The 14073-nt window shown below is 50.1% G+C and overlaps 1 protein-coding gene across 2 annotated transcripts in view; it reads right to left on the bottom strand.

Moving 5' to 3' along the window:
- Window positions 1–738: 738 nt before the first annotated feature.
- The window catches only part of Nt5dc3 (5'-nucleotidase domain containing 3), a 54842-nt gene continuing 41507 nt past the window's right edge, over window positions 739–14073 (bottom strand). For both annotated transcript variants that reach the window (XM_078052922.1, XM_078052921.1), the window contains exons 11-14: window positions 13683–13769; window positions 12609–12749; window positions 6752–6816; window positions 739–5126 (exon numbers count right to left, since the gene is read on the bottom strand). In XM_078052922.1, the coding sequence (XP_077909048.1) occupies window positions 4889–5126; window positions 6752–6816; window positions 12609–12749; window positions 13683–13769 (531 nt within the window). In that variant the 3' untranslated portion in view covers window positions 739–4888. The remainder of the gene's footprint in view (window positions 5127–6751; window positions 6817–12608; window positions 12750–13682; window positions 13770–14073) is intronic.

Raw genomic sequence — 14073 nt, 5'->3', positions numbered from 1 at the left:
CCAGCTCCTGCTCCTTCTGGAGGAAGCAGTTCCTTGGGGGCCAGAAGGGGAGCCTCCTGCCCCACCCCAGGCTGCGCTCACATCCAGTTTGTATGAACAGCCTTCAAGCTCCAGAGGTATAAGCTAAGTTTGATCTTCTCTCAGGGACAGCCCTGTAGGGATCCATGGTGGCGGGGCAGTGGTGTGCATGCACACGCAGAGCTGAGGCTGGAACCCAGGCCCTCACAGGGAAGCACTCTACCATTCTACCACTGAGCCACATTCCCAGCCCAAGAATATTTTTTTAACTACAAAAATTCTTCTATTTGAATCAAAGAGCATTCTGCTATCATGTATAACTGATCAGAATAAATTAATTTTTAAAAAATTCTTCTATTTCTTTTACTAGAGATTATCTCAAATCTCATACAAAAGGCATGTTTAGAAAACAGTACTGTGAGCTGCGTACAGTGGCACACGCCTGTAATCCCCGCGGCTCGGAAGGCTGAGACAGGAGGATCCAGGGTTCAAAGCCAGCCTCAGTGAAGTGAGGCACTAAGCAACTCAGTGAGACCCTGTCTCCAAATAAAATACAAAATAGGGCTGGGGTTGTGGCTCAGTGGTCCAGTGCCCCTGAGCTGAGTCCCTGGCACCCTCCCCCGACAAGAAGAGAAAACAATGCTGTGGATTCACGAGAATCTCATACGGCTTTGTCAGCATCAGTACAGAGGAGCCATGACTGAGCAACACACCAGGCGATACAATTCAAACTTTTATTTGACGTTGAGTTCAATGTCACTAACACATAAAATCGACATTCAGAATAAATAGCAAATTCACATTGAGAATAAATAGTTACCTAATTTGCATTTCTTATGCCTGTTACTGTTATAGGCACAGTTTGTCATTCCATTAAACAATTAGAAAAGGCTCCTAAGTTGGAGTTGAAGCTTGTACTACTAAGTACAGAAGCACTGTCCCAGGTGGGTGCCCTGGAGGTGGGCGCTGCATGCAGGATCTGTGGGAAGGGGTGGAGGGGTTGCCATAGATGCAGGCCTGACTGACCAGCAGAGAGGGGTGGAGCTGGGGGGATCTACAGGGTTGTCCCGGGTTGAGGAGGCCAGGCCTCTGTGCCTCCACGTGCAGCAGTCCAGAGGCCCCCAGGAAGGGGCCGTGATCTGAGGTGAGGCAAGGGAAATTCCCAGAGGTCTCACAGCTGTGAGCAGCCAGCCAACAGCTCACCCCGCCATTGGGGAACTAAGTCCCTCAGTTCAGAAAGGTCACCTGGGCAGCACAGCCCAGCACCCAAGAAGCACAATAACAAACAACGAGAGGTATCTCAGAGCAATCTTGATATGTGCTGGAAACATCACATCTGACCACCGAGCAGCCAGGAAACAGGCCCAGGAAGCAGCTCAGACGGGAACTTGGCACACCTACCTACCCAGGGAACGTCTTTCCAGACCTGCACCCAAAATTAGGTTATTCATCTGCACCTCTCAAGAGGGGAATGTCACCCTTGAAACCAACACAATCCATTAGTGGGGGATGGCAAACCACAGCCCAGGGCCAAATCCAGCCCACAGCCTGTTTTGGTAGAGCCCCCATGCCCATGCCATGCCATGTCCATGCCATGCCCATGTCTACAGGAGCAAAGCTGTACCTGCCTGGCCCTTTAAGGGAAAATTCTCTGACCCTTATTAGAGGAACTTCATTCCCCTCCCCTCCCCTCCCCTCCCCCCTTCCCTTCCCTTAAGCCAACAGTGGTGTCAAAGGTTAGTTCAACTTTGAATCCAGCTCCCACATACTAAAGGAAAAAAAGTGTGGTACAAAAGGAAATCAATATTATTAAGAGGGAAAACAGGCAGTTGAATAATCAGACAACCCTACATCTGGACAAATTTAGTCTTAAGAGTATTCTAGATACGGGGTCCCGTCTGGGCCTCTGGCAGCCAACGAGCATTGGGCTAAATAGAATTCAATGCCAATATTTAGCACTCTCTGCCGCTTGAAATCCTACTGCGAGGAGGACAGAGGAAAAGCCAAATTAGTAGGAGGCAAGATTGCTTCTCGCTTCTCCTTTGCAATAATTAAGAGGGCTGATGTACTACTCAAAGCGACCAGTGATTCCGCCTGAGAGGCGGGAATCCACAGCAGGTGGTACGTGTTACGTGGAATTAATGGTGAGAGCAGAAAATAGAGCCCAAGAGTCAAATATGACAGGGAAGAAGGGGAGGGGAGGAGAGAAGGAAGGAGAGGGGAGAGGGACAGGGAGGGATGGTAGGAGAAAGTGGGAGCTGTAAGCCAAAAACTTAAAATATTTTTAAAGTCAGGTTTCCTCTATAAAAGCAAAAATTCTGGAGAAAACCCTCAGTGCTGTGCCTTCCCCAAGCACCTGCTATGGGTGCCACGAGCCTTGCCGGACTGTCACAGCTGGTGTGGATGGCCCTGGACTGTGAATTTTTGTTCTCATAATTCTTAGAAAATCAACCTAAGCAAGGTTAACAACAGTAACTGTTTAAATGCTCAAACTAATTTTATAGTTTGCTTTACAAATTGATTCTCCTAAGTGGCGGAGAACAGTCACTTCTGATGCCCTCACGCTTCCATCAGCACACACACCACAGAACAAACGGGGAAGAACAAGCCGCATGGTGCAGCGGGCCAGGTCCCAGCTGAGTTGTGATGGTGACAGGCTAAAGCCTGCCCTGACTGAGCTGGAGGAGGAAGAAGCAGGAAAATGCCCAGGCCCTGCTCCCCACAGCTGCGCTGCTGAGTGTGCCAGGCCCTCGTCTGGTGGCCCTGGTACAAGGGATGCCAGGCCTCTGCTACCTGGCAGATCTCTGGGCTGCCAGGCTCATGGCCCTGAAATGAAAACCCTCCTCCCGGGGAATAATCTGTAAAATTCATTATTCATTCCCAGAAAATGTCCCCTGCCCCAAGGCTTAGGTCACCTAGCCCAGATATTCAAAAGAGAGCACATTTTTTAAAAAAGTTCTACTTCACTCTTGAGTAAACAAAACACCCTGTTACCTGGCACCTCATCCATAAGCCACGGATGCTTCTCAGCCACCCCTGTGTCCTCTTCTGCTTCTCCAAAGCAGAAATCAAAAGCCAAGAGAAAGCACCAGCCCATCCTTTTGGGACCCCTAACTGAGCAGTTCTGAGCATCACTTGCTGCCTTAAAAGCCAGTCTCCAAAACACTGGTGGTGAAACACCTGGGTGACACCAACAACACGCCCACTGTCCCAAAAGAGGGTCAGACGACTATGCCCTGCAGTGTTCATCCTACAACACAGAAGGAAAAGAAGCCTACCTGGGTCTAAAGCATCACCTCCACCAGGACAGTTAAACAACCAAATACCAAAGTCAAACCGCATCACAATGAGCAGAGCCAGAGGGTGCCACGTAACTCACTGGACTCCTGCATGTTGGCAGAAGCCCGTGCAATGCCAGGCGGGTGTTCAACAGCCGGGTACGATTCCTACATAAACGTGCTAAATGAGCAAGTGCTCTCCACAGGCCCCCCAGGTTCCTGCCCATTCTCCAGATTTAAAGAGCAAGATCCCAGGATGAATCCCAGCAAGACTAGACAAGACCACCGGCCAGAAGCATCTGCAATAAAAACAGCACAGCCCTGAGGTGCTCAGAGAAAGATGCTACGATGACAGATTAATAAAGCGTTCTCCCCTCCAGAGGGAGGAAGTAAGGAGAAGAACGTAGCCATTTGCTTCAGTCTTAGAAATGAGAACAGCTCAGGACCCAGGTCTTCCTACTAACTTCGATGTCTCTCATCTTGTCCCACCTGAACCACCAAAAGGAAACCACCTGAACTCCCGGAGCCACTCAAACGGGGCAGGAACCAGAACTAAGCAAGGGCTGGAGGTGGCTGGGGGAGGCCTCTTCCTCCTCCTCTGCCAAAGCGGCACCTCTCCCATGTGGTTGCTGTCGAGAGAGGAAGCCACCTTGTCTGCCCCCCCGCAGAGCAGGACAGTTTCTGGAAACATGATCTAACAAGATTCCAGCTTAGCCTGGGGGTGCTGTGGTATAGGACTTCAGCACAAGGGTCTTGTCTTGTTTCCGTTTCTTTCCTTTAGTAAGTGCAAGAGACCAGGGCTCGGGGCGGTGTTTCTGGGCTTCCTGTGGGTCTGGGGGAACCTCCCACAAAGGCTGGGTTCTTCTGCCCCACGGATGTCTCACAGCCTCATTGGACAGTAGGCAGAGGTGCGGCCAACTGGAAGGTGACCATAGCCAGAGCAGTGCCCTCGCCCTCATTCCCATCTCCTGTTGTACCAGATGTCCTTGCCTGGCCTGGGCTGGGTCACAGCAGCACACAATGAGGACAGTGTTCTTGTTCCTTCTCCTCTAAGTCCTTCCAGGAGGCTGGGTTCTCTTGGACGCTATACACCACAGGAAGGCCCGCCAGAGCCTCAGGACCAGAGACCGGGGCATCCTGCCATTCAGGGACCTTCTGCCACTCACAGCGGTACTGCCAGGAGCAGCTACTGAAGTGTCTGCCTGCTGCCGACGGGGTATCTCCATGCATCCTCAGGCCCTGCAGCCCCCAAGGTAAGCGGTGCAAGAGCCAGAGCAGCGTCTAAAGGACCTGCTGGCACGAGTGGTCTCACCTAACCCAGGTCAGTTCCAGGTCCTGGAGAACAAGGCGGAGTGGGATTTCCAGTACCAAGCTACGCCCAGGCCCCGAGAGAAGGGAGGCGCACCAGTGGGCGGCAGGCTCCTCTCAGCCTGGGGAGTCCTGTCCTTAAGGTGCAAAACACATCAAAAGCCTATCGTGTCTCTTCAGAAAGCCACTGGGCCCACCCAGAGTCCACCCCATCCAGTGGACACGGTGGGGGCCGGGCTGCTTCTGGCCCCTTCCCCAGGGGGCCAGAGTTACTTGGCCTGCGCCTACTGCAGGAGGGGCGCCCTGGAGGTGGTGACCCTGTCGGACCACGCGGGCAGCTCGTGCTGCAGGGGAGTCCTCCTGGGGTAGAAGGTGTGGCTGACATCATAGTTCAAGAGGCAGCTCAGAGACGCCATGTAGATGTCCGCGAACCGCGACAGGCGCCTCAGGAAGTAGGTGGGGTTCTGGTCTGTGCGGAACAGGCTTCCGAACTGGGCGTTGAAGAAGCTCTTGGTCATCTCCCTAAAGCAAAAATAAACAAACAAATAAAAACGGAAACAGAGCAGCAGAGAAAGGTTTTTAAATTATTAAAATCAAAATCTCTTAATAAAAAAAAAAAAAAAAACGACAGGACTTGAAGTTAGAACAATCCTGACTTCCATTCAATTAAACCATCCGTCCATCCGACACTTCCCAATTACTGCAGCCTAGGAAGGAGAAACAGCTTCAACCTCAGGGCCTCCTCCCAGCCCAGCCCAGCCCAGCCCACAGCAGTTTGCATGGTCAAGGTCACAGCTCCACAGAAGGTCCCAAATCCCTACAGTGGCCCCTCTGCCACTCTGTGCATTTGTGTCTAAATCACACACAAGGACATGCTCACCATCTTGTGGCTGGAAACCTTACAGAATATTCCAGAAAAATGGAATGTTGATAAATTAGTTAAATACAGCAAACAGTATACTGTTTACACAACTGTGTGACTAAAGCCAGCAGTGGTGTCACCTGCCTGCCATCACTTGTCGATGACAGATGCAATAACCACCAAACAGCAGAACATTAAAAGAACCCACCTGGGTCTCTGTGGGCGGAACAACCTAGATGGTTTTCCAACGTTTCCTGAAGAATCTCGTTGAAATGTGAAGATATTAAATACTCAAAGTCAATGGTCCCTTTGTCTAGTTACCTGAGGTTCCTAGAAGTGAATGCCCCACGGAATGTGACCCAGGCCTGGCCTTCAGGGTAAGAAACCTGAAGTCCCTCTGCTCCAAGCCTTGCCCCCCATCTTCCTCTCATGACACTTTATGCTAAAGGAAATCCTGTCAGAGCAAGCCCTAGCTGGCCAACAGCCTGCGGGAGGAGGAGCGTCAGCGGGACAGCGTGCACTACCACCCTGGCTCCCACAGAGCCTGAGGCATGGACACTGTCCCCTCTCCACACCTCTCCCACTGCGCTCACGGACTCCCCCTGGAGCCAGGCTGCCCACTGCTCAGAGGCTAGAATCCAGCAGCAGCCACTTTCCCAGACCTTAGACTGGACCCAGGGCCTGAGGAGGGCCAGGTTCTTCAACATTCCTGCCAAGAGCGTCCACATACAAAGCACCCTTCGCAAGGAGCACGACTGTCAACAGGGCCCCTCTGCGAACTGTCCACTAGGACACAGACCTGCCAAACTTTTCTGACAGCAGAGGGGCTTCAGGAAACATTCTGATGACTGACTATGTGCATATTCCTGCAAGAGCCATAGGTACGAACACACACCCAGGTGTAGGAGCCCTAAGATCTCACTGGGGCTCAGAGCCCTCCCCCATCACAGCCCTAACAGCCACACATGCTACCGGCTTTGGCAACACAGGGCCACCAACAGCCCAGATGGAACAGTCAAGGAGGCGGGGAGGGGGAAGGAGAAGGAAGAGTCCCCTTCTCCCATGACCCTGCAAGGGCAGGGGAAAAATGGAGGTTACCGCTGGCCTATAAGAAATGCCACTGTCACCGACAGCAGATAGCTGATCCTGGAGTCCTGGGAAGCCACATCTACACCTGGGAGCATACCGTGGATGTTTCACGATCATGCCTCGGATGGCCTTGGGAGAACATGTGGGCTGAGCACACCCAGAACAGGTCACCATCTTCAAAATAAGCCACTCTCACCTCATCTCCTTCCTCTCCTTTTTCCACTCCTCCAAGACCAGCTGCGACTCAGCATCTCTGTGAACCTGCAGGACACAAGCCAGTTATTATGATAGTTTGGGTTTCAAACAAACTCATCAGAATTTTTTGATGGAAAGCTCTTGGAAGAATTATATTTCTTTAAGAGGCAGGTACTTGGGCTGGGGTTGTGGCTCAAGTGGTAGAGCACTTGCCTAGCATGCGTGAAGCACTGGGTTTGATCCTCGGCACCACATAAAAATAAAGATATGGTGTCCACCTATAACTAAAAAATAAATATTTTTTTAAATTAAAAAAAAAGAGGCTGGTACTTGGGTGAAGTAATACATTTTCAGATTCTCCAACTGAAACCCTGCCTTCTTCACTTATAAAATTAACACAGATGCGCACACACACACACACACATACACATACAGAGCACAGAGAGTTTTAAATATCCATCATTAGAAACCTGATTTAGCAAATTAAGAGGGGAATATTATGAAGATATTCAATTGTAATTAAAGGCTTGTATAAAAGTAATGCATGTATGTCCATGTAAAAATATATGTGTAAACCCACATGGGCGACATACCCATTACATCTAATTATTATGTATATTAACATACACTTCCCACATACTAGCTACTTCATATATTACATGCATGTACATCATATCACAGCAGTTAAGTTGAAACAGTGTGCACAACGGTACATCCACTAATTACAAGTATGTGAAAATATGTGCTAGAAATTAACACAGAATTTTTTAAAAATTTGTGCAAAGGCAGGAGGACCATAAATGGTTCTGGTTTTTTTCTTTAATGTTACATCACCTTATTAGATGTTTAAATCTGTAGAGGCAAAGGGCAACAAGATGACACATCTCAACGTGAATGACAGAAGAGCAGGAGACTTTCTGGTCGGCCAAAATGTGAGTCAAAGACAAAAAGAAAATGACAGCTGCCCACAACCTCCCAGTGGAATCTCACAAGTCTCCCTCCAACGTTCTTGTGACTGAAGGGAACAGGGAGGGCGGAGTCGGAGGCACATATGATCGCAGGGGACAGGTGGAGCTCACTGGGATCCCTGACCGCAGGGTAACCTCAGAGCTCAGAGGGAAAGGCCAAATGGGCAGACCATCTGCTTCTCACGTGGGAGCCTGTGCTTGTCACATCTGCCTGGCCCACCAGGGTGACACCCGCAGCCGCCAGGCAGAGTCCGCACTCACACAAAGCTGTCTCGCCTGGGCTTGGAAGCTGGGCTTCTTGCAAATGTCAGGGGCTACCCCACCGGAAGCAGCTTCCATCTGAAAACCCACTGGGGCTGGGGCTGGGGCTGGGGCTGGGGCTCAGCAGCAGAGCACTTGCCTGCAGGCGTGAGGCACTGGGTTCGATCCTCAGCACCACATATAACTAAATGAATAAAATAAGGGTCCACTGATATCTAAAAAAAATAAAAGAAAGAAAGGAAACCCACCGGCTGGGTGCCAGGAGCACAGGCCGCCGGCCTCTCCTTGCTGGGAGTTTTGAAGCAGGTTCTGTGAGGGCATTTTGAATTAGCTTTCACATTTGATAGCAACAAGCTACTTACTCCAGAACCGGGTTCCAGGACATCCAGGATTCAGACCAAATCGGAAGAAGTAAAATCTCAGGCGCCACAGGGACCTTCACATGTGTGAACGCGAGTTCCTCCTGCACCTCTGCCCGGCGGGACTCCGAAGACACAAGAGGATGGGAATGGAGGCCCCCATGGGGCAGACCAGGCCAACACAACGTGAGGCCACAGAGAATAGGGACTCCCCACCTCTCCTCTGCCCACACCCACCTCCTGCCCCGTGAATTGGGCGCCCACTGCTCACACTAGCGGGAAGGAGCTCCCAGGCCCGCCCTCGGCGCGTCATGGCCCAGGGTGCTGATGGCCCTCTGAGATCCCTAAGCAGAAATCCCAGCCTCCAGTGGGACGGTATGGGGAGGTGACAAAATGATGAGGGCTGAGCCTCGAATGCGAAGAGTGCCCTTATAAAAACGACCCCAAGAGAGCTCTCAGCCACCTTCCAGCCATGCACGGCACCATGCAACGCTGGGCCCACCCAGACAAGAGCCCTGCTGGCTCCTGGACCTCAGATCCCAGTCTCCAGGACAGTGGCACATAAATGCTTCTGCTTTGAGCCACCATGGACTAAGAGAGTGGCGCCCCTGCAGGAGGGCACATTCACTGCCTGGCGACAGGGAGGAGGACGACTTAAGTCAACCTACTTGCTCTCCCTTCTCAAGCCAGCTGCCTGCTAGAGGCCGGGGGAGTTCTCTCCACTCCTGACCCTCGGGGAACCCGCCCGAGGCAGCTCTGCCAATAGAAGAGCCAGCGCAAATCTCCCAAGCTCAAGGCACGCTCTCTAACCCGGCTCTCCCAGCCATGGAGTGGGTGGTGCACCCCACTCAGACTCCCACCCCTGGGTCCCTATGGTCCTGAATCTGGAGGGTAGCCAAGGATGAGGATGGATCCTCTCCAACTTCTGCCCCAAGGCTGCCGAAGGGAAACGCAATGGAGGAAGGATCCGGAAAGCTGAGGCCAGGGCAGCACACCACAGCAGGGACACTGGCTCTGGGGGTCTGTGCTCACTCAGGAGCCTACAAATAGGCTTGGAGGGGGACAGATGCGGGGGGCAAAAGGAGAATAATTCCATGATACATGAAAGTAAATGAATTCATATTTCAGTGTCCGCCGGAGTTCAGCAGGACAAGCTACAACTGCTCACTCACACACGGTCCATGGCTGCTTCTGTTAGGAAAGCTGAGCAGCCGTGACAGAATCCATAGCCCACACAGCCCTGAACATCTACCATTGGGCCCTCTGCAGAAGTTTGCTAACCCCAGCCAGCCCCCCCACTGGCCAGCCCCCCCAGTGACCAGCCCCACCAGTCACCAGCCCCACCAGTGACCAGCCCCACCACCACTAACTGTGGCCACTGTGGAGTGCACTGCAAGGCTAGCTAGCAACATGATTCTTTAAAGTCACTGTTTAGAAAGCAAAAATCATGCTTCTATTTAAATTATCAGACTAGGCTCCAAATGATACTATTACCCCTGCCCCAAAAGAAAATTTTTTTCTCTTCCTAAATAATGAAGAGTTCTAGAAATGAGCCACAGGACCAGTGGAAAAATGTCTACCTTTCCAGGTGAACCCTGAGGAAGCGGGGACAGTGGGGGGACAGGGAGGACAGTTAGGATGGACACTTTCTGGGATATTTAAAATTATCAGCCATACTCCTCTAACCTGGTGCCGCTGACCCAACATCATACAAAGCGTCAGAGCCCGAGGTGGCGCAGCGCGGAGGCAGAGACCAGGGCACCCAAGCCCAGGCCAGTGCCACCGCAGGCCTGAGCAAGGTGTTTTTCCTCTGTGCTCAGATTCTTCATCTATAAAACGCAAGTGACGCTCTCTGAACTCTGGAAGTCACGAGGGTGAAATGAACACAAGGCCCAAGTGCCCAGCGCAGAGAAGACCTGCTACAGTCAGCAGGGCCCGGTGCCCACCACTGATTCTGTGATGCTGGAAGTCACTCATATCTCGGCCTCGGCTTTCTCTCCTGTGAAACGGGGTGCACCATAAGGCTCATTCCCTTTTCCTACTCCCTAACCCTGTGCCTTGTATAACTGATCCTCCAAGTCCCAGAAACATCTCCAACACCTCCTTTCTCTGAGTCACACTCGTTTTTTTCTTTTTTTGAGAGAGAGAGAATTTTTTTAATATTTATTTTTTAGTTTTCAGTGGACACAATATCTTTTTTATTTTTTATTTTTTTATGTGGTGCTGAGGATCAAACCCAGCGCCCCGCACATGCCAGGCGAGCGCGCTACTGCTTGAGCCACATCCCCAGCCCCTGAGTTACACTCTTAACTGTCAAACTTGTTTTTACAGGTCAGAGAGGAAAACAAAACAAAGACTGTTCCCAAAGCAGTGAAGTCATCCACACGCAGGTTGTTTGCATATCTGACCAGCAGCTGCTGTCACTAGACTCCAACTAAGGCGAGGTCACACACACACAAACACCCCTGCACTCAACCCTCAGGGGATGTCTGAACTGGGGTAACACCAAGCCCAGAGTCTGCTGTTTTTCCTCTGTATACATACCTATGACAAAGTCTATCTTATAAAATTAGGCAGAGATTAATAATAGTAACTAATAACAGAACAATAACAACAACGTAATAAAAGTTATTTTAAAATTTGTGAATTATCTCTGGAATTTTCCATTTAATATTTTCAGAACCAAGTTGACTACAGTTAAACTAAAACCCACAGAAAGATAAACTGCAAATAAGACAAGGTAAGGCCTCTGGCTCCACCTGAGACCCCTGAACCAGCAGGCACTAGGATGATGCTCAAGGGCCCGGATATGGGCATCCCAAGGTCTGGGTTCAAGGCTTGCTCTGTCATTTAGGACCTTGGACATGTCACTAACCTCTTGAAACCCAGGTTTCCTATTCTGAAATGGAAAATCTGCACCCACCTGCAGGAGACAACTTTATTAAGTGAGCATCGTGTATACAGCAAGCACTCAAGGTGTGGCTGGCACACAAGAAGAAACAACTGCTGCTGTGTGACATGCAAACTCTCGGCTACATTAGCCCAGAATCGGCGTCTTATGTGTTTAGAAAATCATATCACAGGCAAACACGGTAGAAGCAGCAAAATAAAGCCTCACCAGAGAAGAGCCAAGGACCAGGACAGACAGGGAACACTGGAAACCAGCCTGGCGGACGTGCAGGGGCTCACGCTTTGGAACATGTGGCCTGCGAGAGGACCTGGCCTGCCTCTCCCCACGGCTCTGTCTGAGCTCAGTGCCCAGCCACCTCAACACGGGCTGCCAATTAGGGCAGCGAGGCAGTTCTTCGCCCATTTCCAAAGCCACCAATGGGCTAAACAGGCTGTGCCAGAGCTGAAGTGTCAGCCAAGACAGCGGGCATCTGTGCCCTGTAATCTCCAAGAGTCAGCTCGGTGCACAGGGCAAGCTCTCAGCACAATGGCTGGCATGCAGATTAACCATCAGTACTCTTGACACTGCAGAGTCCTGGCTACCTCCACCCTGCCAGGAGGACAGCAGCCCAGGCCAGCCGGACCAGGGAGAAAGTGAGCTGCCTGGGTGAGTGTAGGAGGGGGACAGGCCCAGAGAAGGGGGTCGCAGTTGCAACAGAGGAGCGGCTCCCACAGGCCAGTATGTGACCAATAAAAAGGACATTCCTCTCTAACTGTCCCAAACTGGACCACATAATTTACAGAAAGAAGTTAACTGCCACCAAACTCCAGAAGGAAAGCAAACCATGCGTATTTTCTTCAAAATCAGACTGAGGCTGGACCCAGAGATCTCGACTCTGGTTTTGTGACACTTTCCAGCAAACTTAGACTGAAGTGCACATTCCACAGGACGCTTCCCCTTACACACAGGGAAACCGAGGCCCAGGATAGAGAAGTCCCCCAGCAGGCTGACGGAAGAGGAAAGACTGAAACCCAGCACTAGCAGAGCTGCTCAAATCAGCACCCCACAGGACAGCCCTGGTGTGACTCAGGGTGAAAGTAAGGGCCCCATTTCCACTGACAGAGGATCATAAATACCTGCATTTGTGCAGGCTCTGCAAACACTCTCCAAATGACTGCACTTTTTTTTTTTTTTAATGGTCTCTTTAGGGAAAATGACAAATTGCCTCAGCAGCAAAATAACTCCAGAAGTTATTCCACAGCCTACTGAGGACAGCTTAAACCTCATACTTTATAACCACAATTAAACAGAAAATAAGCAGGACCAGCAGATAAGCCAGAAGCTTAAAGGAAAAAGTGAGGGGGGAACAAACATCCCAACCTGCATCTGCTCCAACAAGCCAGTCAAGGTCTGCAGCCAGGTCATGGTCTGAATGTACTGCTCCGTGTTCATGATTTTGAGCTCCGACCTTAACTCGGGGATGATTGCACCAGTCCGCCAGCCATGCTTCAGGGTCAAATCCTAATCACAGCGATCACAGAAAGGCAACATCAGTCTCAACCGAACCCAAACATTTCATTACCTTTGCCAGACACAAGAAGCATTCATTTAAATTACTTTTTAATTGCAATGGTTAGTTTTTAACCAAGTTGCATTCAATGAATTACACTTAATTAAACCAATTTGGCCCCAAGCTTTGACGATTCCACCCTAAGAAAGTTTCTGTTCTGGAAATAATTGCTGTGAATCACAGCGCCTGCAGAAACACAGGGAGTGGAATCATTAACCAGGGTCTGGCAGGGAGAGGGGGGGAACCCATGTGGCCAGGGAGAGGCTCAACCTGAAGGCCAAAACATCCAGACATAGCAACAGTGGAGGTGGCAGGGGCCACGACCCTCACGTTTCCCACTTGCCTTTGAGCTCTGGGAATCATGCAAGGAGAGACCTGCCATCGCTCAACCAAGAAAACCTCGTTCCACAAGGAACCAAGGATGGCAGCCAATACAACAACCCAGACTTGTTCCCAGTGTAGGCTAAACCCTAACTGCCATCACACCCAGGGTCAAGAAAAGCCTCGGTGACACAGGGTGGCTGTTTCCTGGGAGTGACTGGCTGGCCAGAGTTGGACTGAGGCTTTCGAGCTTTTATGCTCCATCTTTAATGTTTCATGATGTACTGATAAAAAAGAAAAGTTAACAAGGGCATTCATTTCTTATATTTATTTAAATGGGAATATTTTTCTGATCAACTCTTTGCACACATTTTCAATTGTCCTCATAAGAATTTATCCTTTGCACAATTCGGAACCATCCTGTTCTGTAAAAGGCAGACATTTAAAAAAATGTGGCCTACTCCAGGTTCTTAGGAAAGAATTAAAATGACCTTCTAAACAAAAAAGAAATGGGACTGATACACCTGTCCCCCAACAAATTGAGGAGAAAAGGTGCTGCTCACCGCCAGGTCACTGTATATGTGGTCCCCGAAATACAGCACTCTGGAGCCTCTCCACCCAGTGAGCTTCAAAAATTCATACAAATTGCCCTGCAATAAGAGAAAAACAGACAGTACATCATATGACATACATGGTCCCAAATATTTTTTAAATATCTAAAAAATTGGTTTTGCTTTTATAGTTTATTTGAAATATCAAAACATAAAAGCACCTTCTTAGAAAAAAATCTTTGGACTTCTATACTAAATGCATTTTTCAAGTCTTCATATTGTAAACATCACTTTGTAACTATCTTTCTTTTTCTCTCTCAGTACTGGAGATCAAACCCAGGGCCTCACACATGGGAGGCAACCACTCTACACGTAAGCCATATCCCCAGCCCTGTATTCAACA

This window comes from Ictidomys tridecemlineatus, chromosome 6 (assembly GCF_052094955.1).
Source record: "Ictidomys tridecemlineatus isolate mIctTri1 chromosome 6, mIctTri1.hap1, whole genome shotgun sequence".
Taxonomy (NCBI): Eukaryota; Metazoa; Chordata; class Mammalia; order Rodentia; family Sciuridae; genus Ictidomys; species Ictidomys tridecemlineatus.
Note: the sequence above shows the minus strand (reverse complement) of the source record. Positions and strands in the feature narration are given on the sequence as shown.